Raw genomic sequence first — 26,589 nt, 5'->3', positions numbered from 1 at the left:
TTCATTTTTGCGTGCTTCGTTTTAAAATAGTTTCTCTTTCTTGCTTTCTAAACATTTTTAAAGAGTTGCTGAGGAGGGAAGTTTTATTAGTTTTCTAGCAGGGAAGTTTTATTAGTTTTCTAGAAGACTTAACCATGCAATTATGATTATTATTGATTGATGGTAATCATAATATTTGACGCTTGACAGTCAACTATTAGATGTTGTAAACTTGTGATATAATAAAAAACATTGTAAACTTATGATCAAATGCTTATTATGTTATTTTGAATCTATGATTTTTCATTTCTCAATGTATTGTTGATATATCATGACTTATGAGTGATGATGAATCATGAATGCTTTTCATGTGAGATGAGTGTAGGAGTACATTTTTCATGATTTTTTCTTAATTCTCTCTCCTTTTTATAATTTTTTAAATTTTTTTGAATTAAAAAAATTATTTTACGATATGCTACATTACATTTGTGATAAGTCATATATCCGAATACGGCATATAGATTGACCCGACCTATATGTGTTGCAACTTTTAGAGTGAACGTTCGTAACATAGAGAAGAGAGAATTTCTCATTCTATGTCCAAATTCCATGATAGGTGACCGATTTGCCACTTCAGCGGCGATCCCAGCCGCTTGGTGATGGACTTACTTTGTTGTTGCGAACTCTCTTTGGTGATAATTGGCAAAATATATTTTGTTGAAAATCAATGGAAAAAAATACAAAATAATAAAGTGAAGTAGCACGGGCGGAATTCCTGATCGCGGCTAAATTTTCCTACACTGATATGATCCGTACGGAATGGATCCTGAGATTGGTTTAGCGACAAACAATTGTATGGGTTTTCACGTTATTGTGTCATTTATGTGCGACGAAACGCTCTAGGAGAGGCCGATTCTAATTTGGGTCGAGTTCGGAACCTTTTGAACTCGCAACAAATCCGATCCATTAATCTCTATTTGGCACCAGGCGGGAACTCCAGTCCAGTGCCTTTTTCATCCTCTGCTCTGAGCTCTCCCTCTTCTCCGCCCCCCACCCACTGCACGTCGGTTGATGGGGAAGGATGTGGTTCTCTCGTCCATCCTGGAGAAGTACAGATTGCAGGAGCCATGGCTTGCTCCGAAACCCTGGGAATCGATTGCCTCCGAGAGCGGTGCATCTCGACCACCACCTTCTTCCGTGGCTGGCGCGGAGCTTCGCGCAGACGAGATCTCGGTAAGCCCGTCTGCTATGCCCTATCTTTTCGTTCCATTCTATTTTCCTCGAGGTTCCCTTTCTTGTTTGTCCTCGTGGGTTGACCAGTGCGAATGGGATGCGATCCTAATCAGTTAAGTGTTATTTCTTTTGTTTGTTCACCGTGGATGACGTCCATTGATGAGCGTCAGCCTTTTTTTAGAAAAAAGAAAAACCCTAACTATCGAAAGAGAATCCAGTACATTGGTCATCAATAGGGCATTGTTACTACTCGTTTACAGTCTGAGACACGTGTCTAAAGTTTCTTGACGTCTTGCTTTTGTTCTTCTCTCCTAGGCTTGCGTTTCAAATGCTAACTTGAATGCATGTTATAATCTCCGAATTCTTGTTCCGCGGTACTTGTCATGGACTCATGAGTTGATTTATTTGGAATTAATTCACATTGTTTTGCAGGAAGCTATGTTGGTTAAATTGGCTCTCAATGCACTGCAAGGTTCTGATTCGGCTCTTGCTGACCTAGAAAAGCTCTCTTCAATATTTAGTGTTACTCCAGCTGATCTAAGCGCCTATAGCGTTCCTAATTTATGGCATCGATCTGCCAGCACAAAGGCATTAGGAGCGATGCTCAAATCTATAAGTCATTATGGTGCTATATGTTCGGGTCTGCAAAAATTTGTGGACTATTTTATTGGCGGTAACATGAATGTCCACCGTGAAGCTAGAAAGGATAAGGACGCCACACGTAGTTCACACACCAAGGGAAGGAAAAAAAATCGAAAGCCCCTCAATGATTCAGATAGTGGTATAGTATCTCCGGATGTGGAATTAAGTACACACATCGTGTCTAGGTCTCATCCTCCTTATAGTCTTATAAACTATGGATTTTCTGTTGGCATGAATCTGGTTCTGCAAGGATATCTTTGTGCAATAAATACGTTAGAAGCATCTATTTATCTAAGACGCTCATCAAATGCCAAAGAACTGGCCAAAGATGCGGGTGAAAAGGGTTGCCGTACAAGTATTCTTCAAACCGACGTTACTCTTTTGGAGGTTTACCTACACACTGAGGAACTGAGGACTCGCATTCAAGCACTTGGAGCTATTTGCATGCTGAAAAATGCAATGCCTGCTTTGTCACAGTCATCAGAAGAAGTGCACAAGGGTGTAAGTGCAGGAGGGGTGGAGTTCTGTAATTTTCCTAGAGGAGCAGATTTACTTACCTACCTTTATAAGCAACTTCAGGTAGGCACGGTGATACTTTGCAAACTATGGCGCTGACTAGCATTTGACTTGACATTTGGATACTCAACAATTCACTACCATATATACAACATAATCATGCATGCATCAAGAACAGTTAGGGTGCTTCTCATTCCTATTTTTGAACTTCATCTAACCTGATAAAATGGAGATATTATTGTCTTAGATTTTTGTTCTATGCTAAGTTATGTGTGTATTTGTGTATATATTGGTTTGTGTGCGTATATGCATGACAGATTAGTGGTGCTTGCATGCATGCCAGTCAAACTGCAGGTGAACTGCATAAAACGTCATTATATAAAGGAAATTGAATGTTATCTTTTCTTACACTCACCTGTCAAATGTTGACCAACTTATTTTCTTTAGTGAATTTTTCTCTGTCCTTTTTTGAAAAGTACATTGCAGAGACAGCCTGATACTTATTGTGAACATTTATATTCAAAGATGTTGCTGAGAAAGATATTGTTGTATGTGTCTTGACATGAGAAAATTGTGCTTTGTATGCCATTTTTGTTGTGAATTGCCAAGCAATGTGAAAATTTGAAATTGATGGCTCAACTTGAGTGTAAAGTTTCTTAAGTTAAAGTTCTTAACAACTCTGCTCAGTCAGCATGGTGTTTATTTTATGGTAATGGTCCTTGTACGGTAAACTATTCTTTGACACCAGCAGGCTTGTGGGTTGGTATACAAGTATCTGATTGCTTACATTGCTGTCCTTTCACCCTTAGAAAACTTGATTTACTTGTCTGGTTGGTCACTAGACTTGGTTACCCCATGGTTGCCAATTAGGTAACTCCTTTTTGATCAGTTAGATACATCTCTGTATCATGAATGCACATTGCACCACCCTTGTTCTATGATTAGAGAGATAAGTTTATGCTTTATAGTAATTAAAAAAAAAAAGAAAAAAGAAAAAGTCATCCTGTGGTTACAATCTTTCCTACATGCAATTACACCTAAGAGATGATCTAAATTGGAGGACGCAATAATTGCTTATGTCCATGCTTGTTCGATCCTACATATAATTTTTCAAGATGATTGGACTGTTCTTCAGATATTGGGGAAGTACATCAACAGTGTTTAGGTTGATTTGAATTTTTTGTGGTTCGTAGTTTGTTGCAGTACCACTTTTTTAGTTTCCCACTGTAGTTCCAAACTCTGTTGTTGGCGTCTAGAAAATTTTGTTTTCAAATATTTAATTTTAATTCTCTTATATATATATATATATATATATATATATATATATATAATATATATATATATATTTGCGTTGCTTATGCAAGTGCTTCTCTTTCCTCATCATATGAAAATTGAAACTATGGAAAAATTGTTTCTGTCCCACAACAGGCATGTGTTTATGCTTCCATCCTCTAACGTATGCCTTATACTATATTGACATTTTAAGCCTAGGTCCTAAACCTATTGAGATTGCTAGGGGATTGCTAGTTGTATCAAACATGATTTACCTTATTCTTGGATTGTTCTTAGAATCTCAAGTAACAGATAGGTTTTCCAGAGTTAGATTAATGAAATTCTTTGGACTTTTGTTGCCATTGTCTTGCTTATTGTCACAAGGTATGGGTCTTTTTGGATATATTGCATATGCATGGATATTCTTGTGGCTTATGGTATATTATTTACATTGGTTTTGTGAAGACTTTTACTGATGTTGTTCTTCTAGGATACTGATCCAGTTCATGAAGTGCTGCTCAAATTTCTCTTTTATCATTCCTTTGATCTGTACTATCGTCTCATTAGATCATGGATATATCAAGCATCCATAAGTGATCCCTACGGAGAGTTTATTGTAGGAAGTGTGGACGACTCCACTTGTAACTGTCAAGATGTGGCCGTTTGCAATATTAGCTCTACCCTGCCACCTTATGAGGTAAATGATGTGCTTATTGAAGATCAAATCCTAGCACTTGGGAGCTGTAACGTGCCTAATATACTCTTGATATTTGGTAATTGCAGATTCATGAAGGTGTTGCTTTGCCTTGTTTTCTGAAGGATGTTTGTGGGCTTATCTTTCGTGCTGGTCAGCAACTTCAACTACTGGTGAAGATGCTAGAGTTCTTTGATTGTCAGTTCATTGGAATTGACAATTATGGCGAAAAGCCTTTTTCATATTCTGGGCTGAGCAATCTAGAGGTTATTCTCCCCTTTTGGAATTGTTCATCACATGAAGTCTTTTATTCCACTTTGTCATTTAGCAAGCAGAGTATTGAAGGTCTCATAGCAAAGAGGAAGGCCATGTACAGTGTAATGGAGGAACAGCTCAACAGATTTTTCTTAGAGCTGAATACCAGATCGAGAAAGTTAAATGACAATGTAAGAATCATCTTGTTGCCTTCTTGGTTCCGTGGAATTCTGTAGAATATGTTGCCCACATGCATGGAACTTGTCAAGTGGAAAAATAGAGTGACTAAGAGTTTTTGTGAATGTGAATTGGAACTTGTCCTCGAAAAATCTCATCTGGAGTCTATAGCTGTGTCACATGGGTGCGGGTGCGGACCAAATTCAAGATCACGGGTACGCGGGTGCGGCTGGCTCTATGTGTGTGTGTGTGTGTGTGTGTGTGTATATATATATATATATATATATATATGAAATAATATTAAAAAAATACATTCATGAAGGTTTTAAACAAACTAATTCAGCACCTACTGCCGGATTACCTACCGCTGTAAGAAACTGCAGCACCTGCCGCCGGAGGAGTAAAGGTTAGGCTGAGTGGAACAGTGGAGCAGAGTAGGTAGGGGCGGAAGCCGGAAGGTAGTAAGAGTTTGGGGATTTACCTAACACCGGAAGAAGCTGCAGCAGCTGCTGCTAGGGCGGAGTACGATGCAGTTGGCTGAATGCAACAGTGGAACGTAAGGCATAGGCATGGGCAGAAGGCAGGAAGGAGTTTTGGAACAAAAGGGTTACCTGATGCCGGCAAGGAAGTCTAGTGATGGAAGCATCAGTGCGGCGGCGGACAGGAGGCATCTGTAAGGTGCCTCCGGCGTGGAAGACCCTGTGTGTCTGGACAACGAACAGGAGGTGGCAAATGCCGAATGGGAGGTAAGGAGGCAGATGCCGAGCAGGAAGACAGAAAGAGGGAAGAGAAAGGCAGCGGGAAAGGGATAAAAGAGAAGGGATGGGGGAAAGGTGGAGGGAAAGAGAAAAAACGGTGGAGCCCAAATCTCGGTCAGCATTGATCGTGTCCAACAGGTAGATGGACACGGGCCCAACGCAGTCAAGGAGTTGGATGCGGCGGGTTAACATGTCCGTGCCGTGTTATTGGCATGTTCACACCGGTGTTTCATAGGTCTATAACATAAAGTAATTTAGGTTTACTGTTTTATGTGGCTGTGTGTGCATGATGCACATCCTTTTAGTTCAAATTTTGATGGTGTTTTCTTGGTTGTACGCAAAGTGTGCTTAGAGAAAACAGGAATGACAGGTTTCTCTTTAAGAAAGCGGATTTCAGAGGCAATGTTTCTAGGTCAAGAGATGCAGTCTCCTGTAGAGACCTTTTATGATTTTTTTTTTTATTGTAAGATTATTATTTTTTTCCTTTCTGTGAATTTGCATGTGTAAGGATAATATTTGCATAGCATGTGTAATGGATAATATTTGCATATTATGTTCCTGATCAGGAAATCTGATCAAAGTTCATCGTTTATATTTGCACCTCCATCAACTCTATCTTGTTTTGATATCGTACACAGCATCTTTCTTTAAAACAAAATATTGCATGCTCTAAGTCCATTCTTGCCATTGGAATTAGGTAGCAAAAGAACAAAATTTAGATTGTCTAAAATATATAATTCAGATTTTTAAACCTAGGGGTAGGAGCAGAGCTAAATGGACTAGATTCCTCATGCAATAAGTTATATTTTCAGGTTCATGTAGGTTGAAATGATGTTTGTGTTGTTCCTTCTGGAGGAAAGATGTTGGAACTTGAATAGCTGTTTTTCAACTTATGTACGATGCTATATAGCATATGCCCAATTGAAGAACTTATGAGCTGGTTGAACTTGTTGACTAGTGTGAGTGTGTCTATATTTGTGTTTCTTTGCTCCTTTTCTTCTGGAATTTGTTTCGTCAGTTTATGTCATGCAGTTGTATTCTGTAATTGCTTTTTGCCTCTTTTTGATTGTGGAATAGCTTCATGTGCGGCCTTCAACGGTTCAACCTCTATCTGATTTCCAGTTTGGGTTGTCTTCTCTTGTTCTTTTCTTTACTTCAATTGCTTGAGTCAATAGGTTTACTGTTCTACTCAAGACACCTGTCCTTTTACTTAATATTAATGTTGACGCTGGTTTTCCATTTCTTTGTTCTACTCAGCATCTCTATTTTATGTTTAAATTATAGGTGCTACGTTATGGAGACACTCCTGCTTACCTTGGTATGAAAGTGGCTAATAGTAGCGGAGTATCTTCTTCAGCACCTGAGGAGGTTGCACTCCACAGCCTGTCTGTTTCCTATCAAGCAAACACACTGTGGGTTCCTTCCCCTTATTTTTTTTGTTCTTTTGCTTTCTTTATAAGTTATTACATTCTTGATTATTACTATGCTGAACCCGATGCTTGTGCAGATGCTTAACTTTGGCTTTATTAGCTAAGGCTGAATGACATTTACTCTTTTTCAATTCCTTGCCATGTTTGTGACTTTGGGACAACCTTAACAAGCAGTTGCAAGTCATGGGCTCATATTAGTATAAAAAAAGTAGAAGTATCATGTGCTTGACTTTCTTGTTTCTTATCTCTGTAATTTATTGATTAGCATATATCAAATGACATCCCAGGGTTGTTGATCAGGAAGAAGGTTCTGGTTCTCTTAGTTCATCTGAAGTTCTTAGTTCTGAAATGGATTTATTGGATGATGATTCAGATCCTTCTGGAGCCTTTTCATTGCACAGCTATGAAGAAAGATACCTAGGGATGAAGCCACTGGAACAACATGATTTTTCAACTTTTTCTGATCTGGTCAATAGTAATTTTCTGGTCAAGGAATCTTCTCAAACTGAAGATTTGAGTTCTTTCTGTGGAACTACTTCCTCCTTATTGCTTGATAAGAAGTTGGAAGATGTGCGGTCTGCTACCAAATTTTCTAACTCAACGAATAGATGTCTACTTCCAGGGCATACAACTGTACAAAAGGAACTTCATGTGCCAAATGCATCATCTGATGATGAAATTCCATGTTGTAGAATCTGGCCTCTTGGAGGTCTTCTGAGGAATCCATTACTAGCAGATGGTAAGTGCTGAACCAAGCATACACTTGTTTTGTTAGATCTGGTGGAGAGATTTTTAACGGAATGTTAAGAGCATTCTAATGGGCAGTTCATTATTAAAGTCCTTTTTTTGAATTTTTTATTTTTATTTTATTATAACTTATTTTGGTTTTCTAATACAGTTTTTCAAGAAGCTATGGTTGAGAAACACTTTGACAGCAAAGGGTTTGAGGTTTCACTTGAAGCATCTACCTCTCATCCATGGGGCGTTTCACAAGCACACAATGTTCTCAGTGTTAATCCCATGTTGGCAAGACATGACTGGTTGCAGGTAATGTCGTCAAGAGATGGGAGTCAGTTAGACAGGCTTCCATATTATGATTTTTCTTCTGTCCAAGATCCTTGTAGTGCAAAAGGAGAGAACCAACTTCTTCACACGTCTGATATTGGAAGCCAGATTGCATCTAGTAGGTTTAGGGTCAAGGAGGGCATTAATTCTGGTTCAGAGAAAGGAAAAGAAAATAGGGATTTGCAACTCTGCAATGGGGCTGAAGGTGACATATTCAGCTCTTCAGTTGCTAATGAAGCTATGTCAGTTTCTTCTAGTTCAGGCGAAACATCAACAACTGACTTACGGAATGGGGGCCCCCTACAGTGCTTTTCTGGTGGTGCACAGTGGGAAACTATACTGAAGAGTTCAGTTAAAGATTGCAAGCATGGTTCATCGTATCATGATCACAGTTTGACAGATAACTCTGAGGTCCCATTGGATGTTGTCATTGACAGCTGTATTGTGCAGGAGATTTTTCTTCAGTATCCTTGCCTGTTTTATTTGTTAGAAGATGTTTCCCTAATATGAAAATCCTATTCCTTTGGATGGAATTTGTCATTGGCTGCATTGCAAACTTGTCATTGGCTGCATTACAAACTTGTGGTCATGTTCATGCAGTTGGACATCATTTTTGGCCATTTGAAATAGAATAGTTTTTTGAACCATGATTGGTTTCATGGCATTTCATGTCTACTTCACATGGTCATGCTCTTGTTGACTTCTCTTTTGCGTTTCTCTACATGAATTTATCTCTCTTGGTGTGTATGTATGTGTGCATGTGCACTTATAATTATTAGTTACAGTTACAATCCAAATACCATTGTATTTTGAATATTTGTAAGTTATTTTAAGCTTCTATCTGTACTTTGCATATATACTTGTATTATCTTAATTTTTTTCTTGTTTATTATAATTATAATAGAAGGTGGTTTTATGGCAATCAATGTTAATATGATAAGTGTGATTATAAACTATTTATGTTCCCTTTATGTTATAATTAGACTAGTTTTATTTAAGGATTTTGGTGTCAAGAATTAGAATTACAGATTTAGCAATTGACTTTTAGGCTATTGTAAAACTTTGCGTGCTATAAAAACATTAATATTTACTTGTGAGTTATTTATATGCCGCATAACTTGTGAACCCTACTTGTGGAACCTCATTAAATTTGATATTTCAAACTTTTAATTATGTTTATGAAATGTTTGATCTATTGGTGGTGTTGTGCGTTTTAATTGTTTTATTGTTATAAGTTGGTAGTTGTAGGTTTTTATTTGAGATCAGTTTCATTGTCAATTTTAATAATTAGTATCCAATTTGTTTACCTTCTTTTTTTGGAAAGACCACATAATGCACCTAGTGCCCCCTAAGCTCTAGCCCCATCTAACCACCCAGGCTGCTCTAATGCTTTTGAGTTTTGACAGCATAGTCTATGTATGTGCATATGACATGAAATGATTGCATGTGTATTTATTTGAATGGTTCTTGTGTCGTTTTAAGAATCTTATGTTACTGTATATATGTTTATATTTGTGATTATCTCATTGTCACATTAAACGGGTACGGGTATTATACGGCGAAGAAAAAAACGGGTATAATACGGCAAAGTTATATATCTCGGAAATAAAACGGGAAAAAGATGGCAAATTTTTAAAAAATAAATAAAAAATCCTGATAATTATATAAAAAGAAAGTAAATGAGAAATTAAAAAAAAAACAGTGAAAAATGACTAGATAAGCAACAAATTAAAATTAGATAATGAAAACTAACAGTCTAACAAATGCATAAGTATAACTAACAAATGCATAACTAACAAAATGACTAGAGAAGCAACATGCATTGATGCATACGGCAACAAGAAAAATGCAGGGGAAATAACTTAAAGTCTTAAAAAGAGAAAAAAACAAACCAAAACAGCTAAATCGAACATGGAAAGAGAACCTGTCACCGTTCGAATGAAAAAGAGACTTCAACCGAATGAAAACGAGATGGAGACAAAGGAAGTCGAATCTCGAATGCCCTCCTCTTCAGCCGGATGAAAACGAGAAGAAGACGATCAGACTAGACGAAACCAGCCGAATGTCGAATGCCCTGCTCTTTAGAGTTCAGATTCTTCAGAATAATCTCGAACGCCTCTCTGTCTCGAACGGTCGAAGAGAAGACTCACGAAGAACGACGGAAGAAGAACTCAGAACGTCGAAGACTCACGAAGAAAACTCGTCGATTTCAAGTTTTTAACCGTAAGCGCTCTTTTGCTATGTGAAAATACTCTTTTGCCACTAAAAGGTCGAACAAGTTTGAAAAAAAACAAATGTTTTAAACAATATTACAACTGTGCCATTTTCATTCTTAGACCGTTAAAGGAAAACGTGAGACGCGTTTTTTAAAATTTGCCTTTTTTTTTAAAAAGACGCGTTTTATTCCCGTTTTTTTCGGCTGAAGCATTTTTAGCGTATAATACGCGTTTTTTTCAATATAACGCCGTTTTTTGTGACACTTATCTATAATAACATTTAATGTTGCATTTTATTAGTTCCTGTGTTTTCCTGTTCTTTTGTATTGCTTAAAGCTCACAGTCCAGCTTTGGTACACCTGGGATCTACCCATTGCTTAGGCTCCATGTAATGTTTTTAACAGGTGGGCCTTGGTTGCATAAGCTAAATGGACATGATTTTGTTGGAAATTGTTAAATATGAAAGAAGACCTATCTAGATTGCCATATATAGTAAGGATCAAAATTGTGACTTATATAGCAGTCTGTAGTACTTGTAGCTTTTAACATGTTAAGAACATCTGAACATTTTTCTGAAAGAAGAAAAAGGTTTTAAATTATGTTTTGTCGATGTTTATGTTGGAGCTTCTATAAAATTAATAATTGCTGTTATAGAAAGAAGAAAGAAGCAGGTGCAATGCGTTTCCAGGAATTCTATTCTTTCACGATCGATGAGCTGATTGTGATGAGTTGAAGTTGGAGTCAACACTTATCAAAAACTGAAAGCAAAACTTTTTATCATTAAAGTTATGGCTTGTAGCTTGAAATAAAATATTTGGAAAATCTCTCTTGTACTCAATCTCTACCAAATGTTTCCTCAATTTCAGCAGATATAAATACATAAGTAGCTTTTCTGTTCGGTTACTTGAAGAAGGATTCAACCTACACGAGAATTTGTTGGCCTTGCGCCGTTATCATTTTATGGAAGCAGCTGACTGGGCAGACATGTTTGTGAATTCTCTTTCCCAGCATGTATGTTCCATTTTTACTGTTTATTATTGCAGGCAGATTCTGTGTTTCTTTGATTGTTGTGTATTTTTGCTTTTGTTGTCTGTTGGATTGCTAATAACGTTGTTGGTCTTCTTGTTTTTCATTGTCTATGGAAAACAGAATGGTTACAATGATCCCAACCATACTATTTCTGTAGCCCAAGGGTTGCTTGAGTCAGCATTGCAGAGCTCTTCATGTGAGAAAGATGCGTACAAGGAAAGACTTTTTATATATAAAAAAGAGCAGAATCAGCAGACTGTAGGCCCCTTAACATCCTCATGTGGTAGATTTCTGATTATGCACTCCTTTCTTTATTGTCCTAAATGTTATGGTTTCCTGATTTTCTTCCTTCCCTTCACGGTGCCAATTGTCACTTTGTTTTCATTGTAGGAACACATATTTATGATTTCATGGCGTTGGGATATAAGGTGGACTGGCCAGTTTCTATCATCTTGACACCCGAAGCACTAAAAATTTATGCATCTGTTTTTCGGTTTCTTATTAAAATCAAGCTGGCTGTTTCTTCATTACTTGATGTTTGGCTCTTTCTCAAGGTTCATATACTTGTATACTTTTCCATGTATCTTCTGTTCTTTGCCTTCTGGCTACATTTATATGGATGTATCTGAATGAGTCATTCAACGGCACATTTCAGATTTGAGCATGCATCATTTTCATGGCATGTGCAAGAACATGTTTATGCATAGGTGCATAAGTCAGTGAAATGGAGGTTCGTCTTCCTTTTCAGAAATCTGAACTACATTTTCATGAGCAAGCATTTCTATTCTTTTGGAAAGGAACTTGTTCTACTATATCTGAGCATTAGTTTCTGCAGCTTTTCTTGTTTCCATTTTCTTGAAATTTCTATTCATGAAACTGGGTTACTCATGGAGGTAGAAACTCTCTTGTTTCCAGGATCTGAAATATATATCAAAATCTGAAGCTGAGAGACAGGATTTGAACCGTTTAAATATTTTATTTCAGCTCAGGTATTCTATGATCATCTAACTACTTGAGTATTTTATTCTTTTTTTTTTTTAGTTTGTTGGTTTGAATCAGTGCATTATTGTCTCACCTATCAGGTGGTTTTTGAATTTGATCTGCATTGAATTAAGCAAATCGGCAATATCTTATGCGTTCAGAGTGAACCCTTAGGTACTATGAAGCTGGCACCTTTTCTAGAATTAACTTCCCACTTTATACTATCCTGCATGCATCTATGCTAATGTATCTCGTGTGCTCAGAATGAGCCCATAGTTACTAGGAAGCTGGCTTACCTTTTCAAAAATTAGCTTCCCCCTTTGCACTATGCTGGGTCCACCTATGCTTATGTATCTCTTGTTCTCATGATGAGCCGTAGTTACCAGGAAGCTGGCTTAACTTTTCTGGGATTAGCTTCCCACTTCACACTACTTCTCTGGATTGCAGCATCTGTGCTAATGTAATGGTTTTCCTGTCATTTGCCTCTGTTCACTTCACAAATTACTTCCTGTGGCTTTTGCTGGTAGCTGTGGTTCAAGCTGCAAAAGCTTCTAGTTTTTTTCTCAACTTTAATCAAGGAGCTTGAAAATTTAATTTTTAAGGTGATAATCATTACTTTTGTAAGTCCATTTGTTTGAATATTTAGATTCTTATTATCATGTGGCTTGTATTTTGGAGTTCTCTATTATGTTCTTCCTATATAGTGTTAGAATGTATGTATCCCATATGTATACATATATACATTTATATATATCACATATATTAGTCATCTAATATATGCTTTATATATATATATATATATATATTTTATATTTTGGGTACTTAGGACACCTATGTAATTTTCACTTTCTTTATGTATTTTTTCTTTATGTATTATTTTCTGTTTTCCCCTTTTATCCCTCTCCTTTTTCTATTTTTCATAGAGGGAGACTAGTCCCAACGGCTAGATTTCTAGCCGTTGGGACTGCCTCCTCCTTCTTCTCTTTGGCCCTCTCCTCTATAAATAGGGCAGCTCTCCCATTGTTTTAGGCAATGTTGTAAAACGCGTATCGTAAGCCGTATCGGTCGGGCTTTAAGATACGCCGTATCGTAACGTATCGTAAATTTTTTTAAAAAATTATTAATAAATCAGAAAAAAATTAAAAAAATTCGGAAAATTCATAAAAAAAATCAGAAAAAATTAAAAATAATAAATTGTTCATAGAAAACATGTTTGAGATAATGATAGACTTATTATTGCTATAAACTTACGCGTTCATCATTCATAAACATCAAAATTCATAACAATAATACAATATCATTCAACAAAGCATAAGGCCATAAGCCATAAAGTGATAAAGTCATAAATGATAAAACATTCAATCAAGTGTTCAACAACCATAGATTCATAACTCTTAAGTTTTTGATACATATAAAATGAAAGCACTCTTGACTTGACTCTCATTCATGATTCATCATTCATAATCTTCATCATCTTCATCTTCATCTTCTTCTTCTTCTTCATCGTCAAGAATTGGAAGATCTTCACCAACATATTCAGCACCAGCAGTAGCAGACTCTCCTTCATCAACAAAGCCTTCTGTTGCTTCAACTTCAAGGTTGAAGCATTCAAGATCTTCATCATCAAATATTGTAGTTGGTTCTTCTTCAATCCATGGCTCTAGATCGTCAAAATTTTCCAAGCTGATAGGATCGAACTGAGATGTGTGCTTCCTTGCTAATGATTTTTCTAATTCTCTACATTAAATAAGAGAAAATTTGTTAGTATATAATTTCATATAAATATATTGTACATAAAAATGTAAACATTAATTAAGGTATATGCCTATATTACCTTTGTTTCAACCTCATATTATATCGAACAAAGACAAGGTCATTCAACCTTTTATGTTCGAGCCTATTCCTTTTTTTGCTATGGATATGTTGGAACACACTCCAGTTCCTTTCGCATCCACTAGCACTGCATGTCTGGCTGAGGACTTTGACTGCAAAACGTGCTAGGTTTGGACAATCAAACCCATACCTATTCCACCACAAATCTAAACAAAAATATAACAAATCAATGTGAAAGTTTTAAAAGGATCAAATGTAACAAATGCAAAGTAAATTAAAAATTTCTATGTATTTACCTGGACGCATCTTTGTCCTGGCTCGAACGGCGGCAGGTAGTCCCATGTTCCGAAAACAACTATCATATAGATCCAACTCATTGTGCACAGCATCTTGTTCTGTAGAATCTTCCACTAACACATTAATACAATCTAACAAACCATGCATGACTTCTCTGTCCTTCTTAAATGTAGGAGAAAATCTAATTGCAGGATTTAGATAATAAGCTGCTGCATGAAGAGGTTGATGAAGCTGTCCAGTCCACCTTTTATCTATAATCTTCCATATGGGCATATATAACTTTTTCTTTTCCTTTAAGTTGTCTCGAATTGCCTCTTTTGCTTTGTCCATAGCCTCATATAAGTACCCTATAGAAGGTCTGTCCTCGCTGTCAGCCAACCTGAGAACCTTAACTAATGGAACACAAACCTTCAATAGCTTCACACATGATTCCCAAAATACGTTATTGAATATAATATCCACAACTAAAGAAACATTTCTTTTATGAGCATGTGGATATGCAGTCCATTCTTCACTAGCAAACATCTGTCTCAAAGGAGTTCTTTGTTTCACCACACTCTGCACAGTCAATACATTTGTGGCAAATCTAGTTTGTGCAGGTCGTATTAATTCAACTCCTTTTGTAAATTTTCTCATCAAACTCAATACATATGCATGATTATAGATAAATTTTGTTACCTCTTGACATTGGTCAATGGCTGATTTCATATCATGCATCTCATTAAGATCTTGAAGCATTAGATTAACACAATGAGTGGCACATGGACTCCAATAAAATGTTCTATACTTTTGAAATAACAAATCTCCTGCAGCTCTATAATTTGCAGCATTATCTGTAATAAACTGTACAATGTTTGCAGGTCCAACTTCTTGTACAACATTATCAAAAACATTGAATAAAATCTCAGCAGTCTTAGGAACATCAGACAAGTCAAGAGATTTCAAGAACATTGTACCTTTAAGGCAATACACAAGAAAATTTACAAGTGTTCTTGACCTTGTATCAGTCCAACCATCTGACATAATGGAGCAACCTGTTTCCTTCCAACATAATTTCAACTCATCGCAATGCTCAGACACTTCTTTGACTGTATCCTGAAGAATTTTGCCTCTCAACTGATGATATGATGGCATTTTGAATCCGGGGCCTATAGAAGCAATTGCATCTGCCATGGCTTGGAATTGAAAAGAATTAGCTGCATTGAATGGAATACAGGCATCATAAAACCATTTCCCTACCTGCTTTTGTGCATGATATAGCATATCTTTAGATGTCATAGCAGCACGAATCTGCGGCTGACCACCTGGGCTGGTATATGAAGGGAAAAAACTCTTAATAGAGCCAACACTAGACCTACCAGTAGGAACTCTATCACTAGGTGGTCGCATACCACGCCTGGCCCTAACATCTGTTGTGCCTCTCTTCTTCCTTCCCGTTATGCCAGATCGACCTCCTTCATACATAATCCCTTTTCCTCTACGATCTCTACCTCTTGAGGTCTCCAAATCTGTTCTTAGACTGCTATCGTCTTCATCATCACATTCATAAGCTTCATCCTCTTCTTCTTCATCTTCCAAAGGCACATTATAGCCTACATCTGCATCTTCAATTTCTTTTTGTATTCTCTTTTGACGTAAAGCATGAAGCATATCTAAACATTGTTGACGCACAAATGGAGGCAAATGTTTGTTTGGTCCTCCAACACAAGGAGACGCATCTTTGGAGGTCCCTGCCAAATGGTGTTTCATTCTAATAATCCCTCCTGAAATTGTATTCCCACAGAAGCCACATTTGAGTTTCAAACGGTTATTCTCCTTCACCCTTTCGCACCATTGCCATGTAGGATCCATATCTTCAAAAAAAAAAACGAAATCCTATGGTAAACTTAATGAAAAACACTCAAAGTCTTCAAATCTACGATTATACGGTAAAAAATTAAGAATACATGGTAAGAACATGAGATTTCATACCTTACGAAGAAGAAATGTCTGAAATGAAGAAAACCCCTTTCCTTCCCACGAAAATCAAGCACCCACGCACAAATCGACCACTTAATCTTCGATTTGATGATGAAAATCAAGTTCTTCACGGTCAAAATGAACGATCGCCCTCCCTCACGGCACTATCCAAGCGTTAGAAATGAAGAACGGAAGAAAAATTTGAAAAAGAAGCCGAATAAGTAGGTCTCGGCCCCCTTTTGCGTTTTTAGGCCGTATCGTACGATACGGGGTGTATCGCCCCGTATCGTACAATACGGGCGATACAGGGCCGATACACCCCCTTTTTACGATACGAGGGGTGTATCGTATCGTTTTCTTCAAACGATACGATACGTATCGTACGATACGGGGTCGTATCGTACGATACGTACAACATTGGTTTTAGGCATGGCTTTTTAGCCCACTTCTTGTATCTCTTTGTGTGATTAATTTAAGTTCTTCTTCACCTCTTGTTTGAGGGTTTGTGAGATTGACTTGTTAGTGAAAGCTTCAAGGCTGATATTACTTGAAGAGGTTGTTTCTTTGGGCCTGATTTACATGGTATCAGAGCCAGGTTTTTGGCTCTTTGTCTTGCTGCCATTCAAGATTGAAGGTTCAGTTTTTATTCTTGCGTTGGAGCTGTGAAGCACTCCAAGTGTTCGAGATATTGCTTGCTGCAGTTTTACACAAGAAGAAGAGTGTTTTTGCTGGCTTCTTTTTGGTGATTTCTTGACGAAATCTAGCTCCCTTGGTGGTGAGCTCGTGGCTGTTGAAAGAGTGACTGGTTTCTATCATTGTTGAGTTTTTAATCCTTGCCGTGGACTTCTTTTCACGTGGCTGCCATCTTCTTCATAACTTGTAAGTGGATCTACCTTGTTGATTGTGCCCATGGATGACAAAGTCTCTTCTCTTCCTTTTCCCAAACTCTCATCAACAAATTACATACAATGGGCTAGAACTATGGAACACTTTATTCGTAGTAAAAGCCTTTGGGGACTAGTTGATGGGACAAAACTTGAACCACAACTAGTCCTTACGAAAGTTGTTGATGGAAGGGCTATGGAATTGGATGCAACCGAAAAAGAGAAGGTAATGGCTGAATACAACAAAAAATGGGAAGAATGGAGTGTTGGTCATCACAAAATCATTACTTGGATCTTGACTTGTGTTGACAATGCTACTAGCGGGCAAATCTCTAAATTAAATTCTGCCCTAGAAGCTTGGGAATATCTAAAGAAAACTCATACCATGAGAGATGTTGCTTATATGCATCATGTTCAACTCAAAATTCACAATCTTCAACAAGGAGATAGATCCATTAAAGATTATGTGGCTAAAATGGATCAATTGTATGATGAATTGAGTATTTTTGAACCACATTGGACACAAGATCTTATTCTTAAAGAAAAGCAAATACAACGTGAGAAGTTTTACAAGTTTATCATAGGTCTTAGACCGGAATTTGATGGTGTCAAAACCGCTTTACTTCATCGTTCTAAAACACCATCTATGAATGAGGCTATTGCGGAACTTCAAATGGAGGAAAATCGTCTTTGTCTTGATAAAGAGAAAGTCAACAATGTGCTTGCCACATCTAGGCCGGGGGCCCACTTGAGACCTTATAGACCTCCTCACTTCAATCGTACAAATGAAGGAACAAGGAGAAAAATTATTTGCTATCATTGTCAAGAAGAAGGACATACCAAGCCAAGATGTCCAAAACTTAGAATTTTTGATAAAAGAAGCAATGTTGCGGCTCAAATTCAAGAAGAGAAGCGAAGCAAGTTCATTCCAACTTGAGCAACTCATAAGTGCTCTTCAACCTTTTCTAAAAGGAGGAAGCATACCTTCGACTTTGGGAGCGACCGTGGCATCTACTTCTTCAAGTAAGTACTCTTGGATTATTGATTCGGGTGCATCTTTTCATATGACTCCTTATGAATCCCTTCTCACCGAATGCACTAAAAATGATTCTTATTCCTTTGTGAAAACGGCGGATGGTACCTCTCTTGAAATTGATTTTATTGGAAATCTTGACCTAGCTTTTGGATCCAAAATTTTAAAAGTACCTCAAGTAAGACATATTCCTAAATTAAACTTAAATTTATTGTCCGTTTTTCAAATAGCCGACCTTGGTTTTGATGTAATCTTCTCACAATCCAAATGTTTGATACAGGATCGGATATCCAAGAAGATGATTGGGGAAGGTTTTAGAACAAATAATCTCTACTACATAGACTTTTTGGACCTTTCAAGACCATCTTGCAATATCTCCAAAGAATGTGACATTCAAACTTGGCATCAAAGACTTGGACATTCCAATATAGAAAAAATGTCTCATCTTCCATTCATGGAGAATTTTTGTCAAAAGAACTTTGATTGTAATGATTGTATTAAGGCTAAAATGAAAGCCTTACCTTTTGATAATAGAAATTTTATTGCCCAAAAATCTTTTGATTTGGTGCATTCGGATGTGTGGGGACCCGCTCCTATTATGTCAAAAGGAGGATTATTGTACTATGTGATCTTTATTGATGATTATTCTAGGCATACTTGGGTTTATTTTCTCAAGCACAAATCGGAAGTATTCACAAACTTTAAGAATTTCTACAACATGATCTATACCCAATTTGGCTCAAATATCAAAGTCTTTAGAAGTGATTTGGGAGGAGAATTTATGTCAAATGAATTTCAACAATTTCTAAAAGAAAAAGGCATTGTTCATCAAAGATCTTGTCCTAACACTCTACAACAAAACGGAGTGGCCGAACGTAAACATAGGCACATTATTGAAACTACTAGAGCCCTTTTTTTATCTAAAAATGTTCCCAAAAACTTTTGGGCCGAGGCTGTTTTGACTTCAACCTATTTAATTAATAGAATGCCTACCAAAATTTTGAAACATATTTCTCATTTTGAAAGACTTCATCATGTTAAACCTAATTACAATAGACTTAAAGTCTTTGGTTGCAAATGTTTTGTGTTAAGTGACAAAGACGATAAGCTTTCCTCCAAAGCTATTTGTTGTGTTTTTATTGGGTATTCCGAAACTCAAAAGGGTTATAGATGTTATGATATTAAAAAAGATAAAGTTTATGTTTCTAGAAATGTGATCTTTTTAGAAAATGAAGATGGTTTCAAAGATGAACCCAAGAAACTAGAAGATTATACTTTTCTTTGGACTACTGATATTGATGATGATGAACCCGATAAAGGTATAGAGGTACCAATTGAAGAAGTCAACAATGATAATTCTACTCATATCATCCCTCCAAAAGAGATCTTAGTTTATAGAAGAAGAGACCCCCAAAATCAAGAAACTAATCAATCTCTTCCTAGGAGATCCCAAAGGCACATTAGGCCTCCTCAAAGATTTGTCTCTTATGAGTCTTTTTCTCCAAAATTTCGAGCTTGTATTATGGCACATCATTCTTTTCATGAGCCATCTTCTTACCTTGAAGCTAAAGAAGATCCCAATTGGATTGAAGCCATGAATCTTGAGCTTAAAGCTCTTGAAAGCAATGAAACTTGGGATATTGTGCCTCTACCAACGGGGAAAAAGACTATTGGTTGTAGATGGATCTATAAAATCAAAACTAGAAGTGATGGAACCTTAGAAAGATATAAGGCCAGACTTGTTGCCAAGGGATATGCTCAAGAATATGGGATTGATTATGAAGAAACCTTTGCTCCTGTTGCTCGCATGACTTCTGTTAGAACCCTTATTGCCATTGCCTCTGTTAAACATTGGACTATTTTTCAAATGGATGTTAAAAATGCTTTCTTAAATGGTCACCTACAAGAAGAAGTTTTCATGAGTGCTCCCCCTGGTTTTGATCTACCCCAAAACAAAGTTTTACGCCTTAAGAAAGCTCTTTATGGTTTAAAACAAGCTCCCAAAGCCTGGTTTGACAAGTTTAGTAGTGTCATGTTTAATCAAGGTTTTAAATCTTGCTACTCTGATACTGCCATGTTTGTAAAAACTACCTCCGTAGGTGTAATTGTTTTATTACTGTATGTTGATGATATGGTTATTACTGGGAGTGATGATGAAGGGATTATAAAGGTAAAACACTTTCTTAGCAAATGTTTTCAAATGACTGATTTGGGAAGACTAACTTATTTTCTTGGAATTGAAGTTGCTTATAGCAAACAAGGTTATCTTCTTTCTCAAATGAAGTTTGTTAGTGAATTAGTTGACAGAACAGGTATCTCAGATGACAAAGTTGTGGATACTCCAGCAGCACTGGGAGTAAAAATGAAAATTGATGATGAAGAGATATTGGAGAATCCCACTCCTTTTCGGCAAATAGTTGGTGCTCTCTCTTATCTCTCCATCACCAGACCTGACATTGCTCATGCTGTGCATGTGATAAGCCAATTTCAACAAAGACCCACCTCAGTACATATGGGAGCGGCAATGCGGGTTGTCCGTTATGTGAAAAACACTATCAACAAAGGACTATTTCTGTCTTCTTCTTCTATATTAGAATTAGTTGCGTATACAGATGCTGATTGGGGTGGAGATCCCAATAATAGGCACTCCACCACTGGTTTTTGTGTGTTTTTAGGTGACTCCTTAATTTCCTGGCGATGCAAAAAACAGAATAAGGTATCGCTATCATCAACAGAAGCTGAATATCGAGCAATGGCAACTACAACAATGGAGATAGTGTGGCTCAAAAGCTTACTGAAAGATATGGGAATTCATATTACGAATCCTGTCAAGCTTTGTTGCGACAACAAAAGTGCAATCTATATTGCTAGCAATCACACATTCCATGAAAGAACAAAGCATATAGAGATGGACTGCCATTATGTTCGTGAAGAGTTCCTTCAGAAAAACATAGATCTCTCCTATGTCCAATCAGAGTATCAACTTGGCGATTTCTTCACTAAAGCTCTCGCTGCTACCAGATTTAATTTTCTCCTTGGCAAACTTTCGGTTATCACACCGTAAGTTTGAGGGGGGGTGTTAGAATGTATGTATCCCATATGTATACATATATACATTTATATATATCACATATATTAGTCATCTAATATATGCTTTATATATATATATATATATATTTTATATTTTGAGTACTTAGGACACCTATGTAATTTTCACTTTCTTTATGTATTTTTTCTTTATGTATTATTTTCTGTTTTCCCCTTTTATCCCTCTCCTTTTTCTATTTTTCATAGAGGGAGACTAGTCCCAACGGCTAGATTTCTAGCCGTTGGGACTGCCTCCTCCTTCTTCTCTTTGGCCCTCTCCTCTATAAATAGGGCAGCTCTCCCATTGTTTTAGGCATGGCTTTTTAGCCCACTTCTTGTATCTCTTTGTGTGATTAATTTAAGTTCTTCTTCACCTCTTGTTTGAGGGTTTGTGAGATTGACTTGTTAGTGAAAGCTTCAAGGCTGATATTACTTGAAGAGGTTGTTTCTTTGGGCCTGATTTACATATAGAGCTATAGTTGTATATCAATTTCCAACCAGTGAATCACTTTCTAATTTTCAATTTGCGTGCTGGGCTTGAAACTCTTGAGTATTTTCAGTGATTTAGTGAGAGAAAGTCCTTCTTCTTTGTTACCATCTCAAAAGTTTGAGTATTGGACCTCTTTTACTTCTGGTGCATTTCTCTCTCAGGCAACAGCTCAATCATTTCTTGGCGACTCTTCAAGCCTATGTGCAATCTCAGCTGTTGCACAATGCATGGTGGAGGTTCTGTCATAATCTTGAGTATAAGGTAATTTCTTTTGACATTGCCAATTAAATTACTCACCATGCAAACTGTGAATAATTTGTTCAAACATATCAACTATGCTCACATTTTATATTTCATCCTTAAACAAGGGAAGAGCTGTCTTTGTTGTACCAACAGAGGACATCTATCCATTAGTTTTTTGAGGTGTAGACGTCACATCTGAAACAGGTGTGCTTTGTGTGAAGTGCTTCTGTATCATGTGTGTATGGAGTATGGACATACATGTAGGCTGGTTGTACTTTGATTTCCTCACTTGATTAAAGCACGAGCAGAGAATAGAGGATCACTTGAATTTATGCTGGAGTAAAATGTAAGCATGGTTTATGCGACAATAGCCACCATAATTATCATCACCGTAACATCTCTCCCTCTCTCCATCTCTATATACGCATAAATGCATCACCATGCAGAGAAAGAAAAATATTCTCTCTAACTTTTTATGTTTTCAGATTGTCAAATAAGTGTCACCTATGATGAGTTGCTGAACTCAGCTGTAGTCTTTTTTGGTTCTTAGATCATAAAGTTGATTTTGACTACATTTTGTGGTTGTCCAGATTGCTTTTGCTAAGTATGTACTATTGCACCTTCACTCAATTGGTTTTCATCTGCAGGTCAAAGACCTGTTGGACCTAGAATCTGTGCATATGGCTTATCTTTGTGAAGCTTTGGAGATGTGAGTTTAATATTTTCTTTTCAAGTGATGTGCCTTATTCTCTTGGCAAGTTAGTTGTTCATGAGCAATTGCATGTGTTGTAGGAAATTTTGGAGGTGCTTGTTGGATTCACCTGGCTGTTACATTAGATTGGTGGTTCTTTCTTCTTGACCATTAATGTTTGATTGCTTGAACTGATGTTTTAGTGGTTTCATCTGTACTTCTTGATTTCCTCTTTTTCTATTGAGGATGTGTATTTTTCATGTTTCACTCCTTGAATTCTGGTAGCTTTTTGGTTTGGGTTCATTTTCCTTATTGACACTGTGTTGGTCTAACCTTTTCGAAGTTTCATCTACAGTATACCTTGCTTTTGAAAAAGTGCATTGAATACTTACACTTTCAGTTGATTTAATGCCCTGAGTTTGAGGATCTTCACTTCTCATCTTCAAGTTAAACTAACAAAGAACTCATGCACATGCATGCATGTACAAACAAACAAGTTGGGCTGATACTGAGAAGATAACAGGTGAGTCGATGACATTGCTTGCAACAATCATGAATTTGGGCAGTAAAAGAAGGAGTTTTTACAGGAAAATTACCATGTTGTATAATTCATATTGTAGGTTATGCAAGACAATCAATGGCCAACAGTTCTTGAATGTCTTTCTAGTACATTTATGTTCTGTAGATATTCTTTCTCTACAATATGTTACATCCCTATTAATTTCACTAATGTTTCATGAACACATTAATTTATTGAGAGCCATTTTCTTGATGTTCTTTATATTGTTGTTTTTTCTCGAAGTTCCCATCATTGTCTATGTTGATGTTCTTTTTTTTTCTTCTTCAGATGTTTTCGTGGGTTGGAAATGGAGGCTGTTGCGGACATTCTAGACAACATCCTGGAATGTGCAGTTAACTTCCTGTCATGCTTTACTAGATATGGTCAGAAGTTCCAGATCAACTGCAGCAGTTTGTCAGATTTGTTAATGCAAGTTAACATTTCACAAGTGAGTGCCGAGTTTGTAGACGAGCCTGAATGACTGCTATGTTTTCATCAGCATGTGCTACTGAATGGTTCTCTGTTATATCCAACTGGTGAACCATTTCTTAATGACCAATTTCCTTCTTGATTGATCTTACAGTTTTTTCCTTTTTATTCATTTAGAATGATGTGCGGGTACTGCACTATTAATTTGTCTGAGTGTGACTGACACATTCACTGTCGCTGACGATGCTTATTTCTGTTCTATCATCTTACGTTCCAACTTACAAAGGTCTTTGCCTTATAGGTGCTTGCTGTTAAAGCAACATTTGAGAAGAGTATGAGGGAGCTGCATTCATGCTATCTAAGATACGAAAGAAGCAGAGAGTTTGGCCTCTATCTATTCTGGGAGTATCTTGACTTCAACGAGTATTTCTCCAACTTGATTGTCAAGAGATAATGATGATATTTCCAACTTCTGCTCAATTAGCCTGTGTGCCATCAAAAACTCCATATTCATTTGCCTCTTTTTTCATTCAAATGGTGCCTAAGAAAATGTCTCGGATAGGAAGGCCTTCATCTTGGGAACTATGATCTCCATACCTAACAATAGCAGGTCGACTCTCACCATCATTATTCAGGAAAGGAGGCACTTGCAGTTGAGATGAGTTATGAGAGCATATTGTATGGTGACCTTAAAGATTTGATTGATAGATAGAATGGGGAGGAGAGGTAATTGGTAATTCATTAAAAGTACGAGAATTTCACTTGGACTTGGTTGCGGAGCTGTGAAAATCAGCAGTTTAGACTGGATCACCGAAGCTTGAGGACAGTATGTTTTCTGGTATACCGAGTGCCTAATGTTATCTAAGGGTTTTGTATGGAAGTCATACTTCAGAAACGTTGTGAGACAAATGGAATTGGCTTGCTGGCGTGGGTATATAACTTAAACCAAAATTTAACTGGCTCCACTTGTGCTGGATACCTTGAGCCACAATTCTTAAAATTCTTGTGTTTTGATGTGCTCTGTTGGTCTGACAACCTGTGTATATTCTTATCCATGTCATTATAATTAACCATACGGTTGTGAAGTTTGATGCTTGTCTATGATGTTTGTAAGAGTATATGGTTACCCTTGTTGATACGTTCATTCACATATATAGATAGAAAGTTGGCCGAAGCATGCTGGTCTTTGCAATTATTTGATTGGTAATAATGAATCATTTTTTCGTCACGCATGCTTAGCAGTTCAAAGTGTGAAATACCACCACACACATATTGGTGTGATAATCTTGGATTTGTTTGAAGTATGATGCAGATCTACTATTATGCCTTTGTGCAGTACTTTGCTCTGTGTGCATGCACTTGGTAGTCATTGAAGTGGTCTCTTTAATTCTGCATATGCTTTAGCTGTGAGTTTTGCATGAAAATGCGGACGTGTATATTAGGTACTAGCCAAATTGTTCATTCGAATATACAGGTGAGTACAAGGATATGGTAATAGTAGCTGTTGAATATAAAGTCACTCTACTGTTTATCTTAACATTGTGAGGACATGTCTATATCTGCTTATACCAAGAGAACGCACTTCCTAAGAATCTTAGGCAACCAGTTTGCTTCCCCTACCGCGTTAAATTGAATTATTTATTTTCACTGTTTTGGCGACAGATAAACTGTACCCCCGCCTTACAACTTAATGCTGCATCAAAGGCTTCTAGTACCGTGACTAGTGCACCATGCCCCGCTTTAGACACGTCTTATAAAGAATTAAAGTGTACTGCTTTATTGCACCAATATCGTTAATTAAATGCAACATCTTTGGAGGGGCTTTATATAAATTTGCCTTCACATGGTCTTGCCTTGTGAAGGTCTGTTGATATAATCGTTTAAAAGTAACTTGTGAAACTTGTGTGCTGTATTCTTATAGTCCGTGGATAACTCTTGGATATGGTGTTGTCCATTAATCTACTTCCTCTCTTGGTTACGTTACTTAGGTTTGATAATACGATTGAATGGCCAAAATTTGACGAATGACTACTCCAATTTTCTAGATTAGCAAAAATTGATCGCAATATTGAAGGCGCCCCTTAACTAATTAATTCTTCATCTATATACGATAGGCGGTTATATAGTATGTCAGCCACACCATTGGCTGTTACGCCTCAATATCGTATTTCAGTCAGTTAGAAATTTTGATACGTGAGGGAAACTTGGTACATTTGGTTCTCACAAATTGAAAGTTCATAAAATATACAAGTTTATACGTACAATTTTAATGAAAGTTCATAAAATCGTGGCTTTATACGTATAATTTTCAAATCATGAAATTGATCACGACAGTTTTGGTCCAAGAGTAGTAATTGTAGTTGCGGACATGCTTGATCACATTCTACATCATGCCGTGTTGTCGTGTGCAATTATGCAGCTTGTTTTTCTGTGTTTGGTTTTTATATTTAGCAAAATCCGGTGGGAATCTTTATCGTTATCCTATTTTAACAAAACAATTCGTCGCCAATAAACCTAAAGTTCGTTGACAAACAGATGAAGCCTCGTAACGGCAGGGGCAGGAAGATGTAAAAGTTTCTCAAATATGTACCTCCTACCCGGCAGTTTCCTCAAGGACTTGGCAGCTTGGTCAAATATTTTATGCGTCTAGAAAAAGGAGGTCCGATGGAGGCCTGATTTTTTTTTTACTTCCAACAACCAAAACTGAGAAGGGTTTGATGAGAAGAAAGCAGATTACGTGTCAAACAACAAATAATCAGCAGGTGCGTAAGGTTGACGGCTCGTATGTCTTGTCGCGAATGATCGCTTGACTGGATTCTCTCCAGCAGCGGTGCCCA

At 37.1% G+C, this 26,589-nt stretch overlaps 2 protein-coding genes across 7 annotated transcripts; one reads left to right on the top strand and one right to left on the bottom strand.

The window, feature by feature from the left end:
• The first annotated feature begins 988 nt into the window (after window positions 1-988).
• LOC116247245 (uncharacterized) lies at window positions 989-24,843 on the top strand. Of its 6 annotated transcripts, XR_004170839.2 has the most exons (16): window positions 989-1,212; window positions 1,645-2,433; window positions 4,133-4,339; window positions 4,426-4,782; window positions 6,811-6,938; window positions 7,244-7,695; window positions 7,855-8,485; window positions 11,107-11,248; window positions 11,387-11,549; window positions 11,657-11,820; window positions 12,182-12,255; window positions 21,992-22,091; window positions 22,721-22,782; window positions 22,866-22,914; window positions 23,165-23,287; window positions 23,612-23,734. XR_004170839.2 is itself a non-coding variant. In XM_031619287.2 (15 exons), exons 1-15 carry the CDS (start codon window positions 1,051-1,053, stop codon window positions 24,204-24,206), a joined length of 3,618 nt encoding a protein of 1,205 aa, XP_031475147.1. In that variant the 5' UTR covers window positions 989-1,050; the 3' UTR covers window positions 24,207-24,843. The 6 variants fall into 6 exon arrangements, 3 of the variants coding, with proteins under 3 accessions (XP_031475147.1, XP_031475146.1, XP_031475148.1); XR_004170838.2 differs by having other exon boundaries at window positions 22,866-23,287; XM_031619287.2 differs by lacking the exons at window positions 22,866-22,914; window positions 23,165-23,287 and adding an exon at window positions 24,054-24,843 and having other exon boundaries at window positions 11,657-11,694; window positions 23,612-23,771.
• On the bottom strand, window positions 13,499-16,424 carry LOC126409830 (uncharacterized). Its single transcript, XM_050076315.1, has 3 exons — window positions 14,377-16,424; window positions 14,082-14,286; window positions 13,499-13,984 (listed from the first exon to the last, which is right to left on the bottom strand). Exons 1-3 carry the CDS (start codon window positions 16,226-16,228, stop codon window positions 13,702-13,704), a joined length of 2,340 nt encoding a protein of 779 aa, XP_049932272.1. The 5' UTR covers window positions 16,229-16,424; the 3' UTR covers window positions 13,499-13,701.
• Window positions 24,844-26,589: the final 1,746 nt, after the last annotated feature.

Source organism: Nymphaea colorata, chromosome 2, assembly GCF_008831285.2.
Source record: "Nymphaea colorata isolate Beijing-Zhang1983 chromosome 2, ASM883128v2, whole genome shotgun sequence".
NCBI classification, from domain to species: Eukaryota; Viridiplantae; Streptophyta; class Magnoliopsida; order Nymphaeales; family Nymphaeaceae; genus Nymphaea; species Nymphaea colorata.
This window is presented reverse-complemented; position numbering and strand designations above follow the sequence as displayed.

Bases quoted from the DNA above. Each gene is read 5' to 3' on its own strand.
- LOC126409830 (XM_050076315.1), bottom strand. From the start codon at position 16,228: ATGGATCCTACATGGCAATGGTGCGAAAGGGTGAAGGAGAATAACCGT. The intron at 14,287-14,376 runs GTAAATACATAG...ATTTTTGTTTAG, and splicing joins CAGGACAAAGATGCGTCCAG to ATTTGTGGTGGAATAGGTAT. The intron at 13,985-14,081 runs GTAATATAGGCA...TATTTAATGTAG, and splicing joins AATATGAGGTTGAAACAAAG to AGAATTAGAAAAATCATTAG.
- LOC116247245 (XM_031619286.2), top strand. From the start codon at position 1,051: ATGGGGAAGGATGTGGTTCTCTCGTCCATCCTGGAGAAGTACAGATTG. The intron at 6,939-7,243 runs GTGGGTTCCTTC...ATGACATCCCAG, and splicing joins TCCTATCAAGCAAACACACT to GGTTGTTGATCAGGAAGAAG. The intron at 11,821-12,181 runs GTTCATATACTT...TCTTGTTTCCAG, and splicing joins ATGTTTGGCTCTTTCTCAAG to GATCTGAAATATATATCAAA.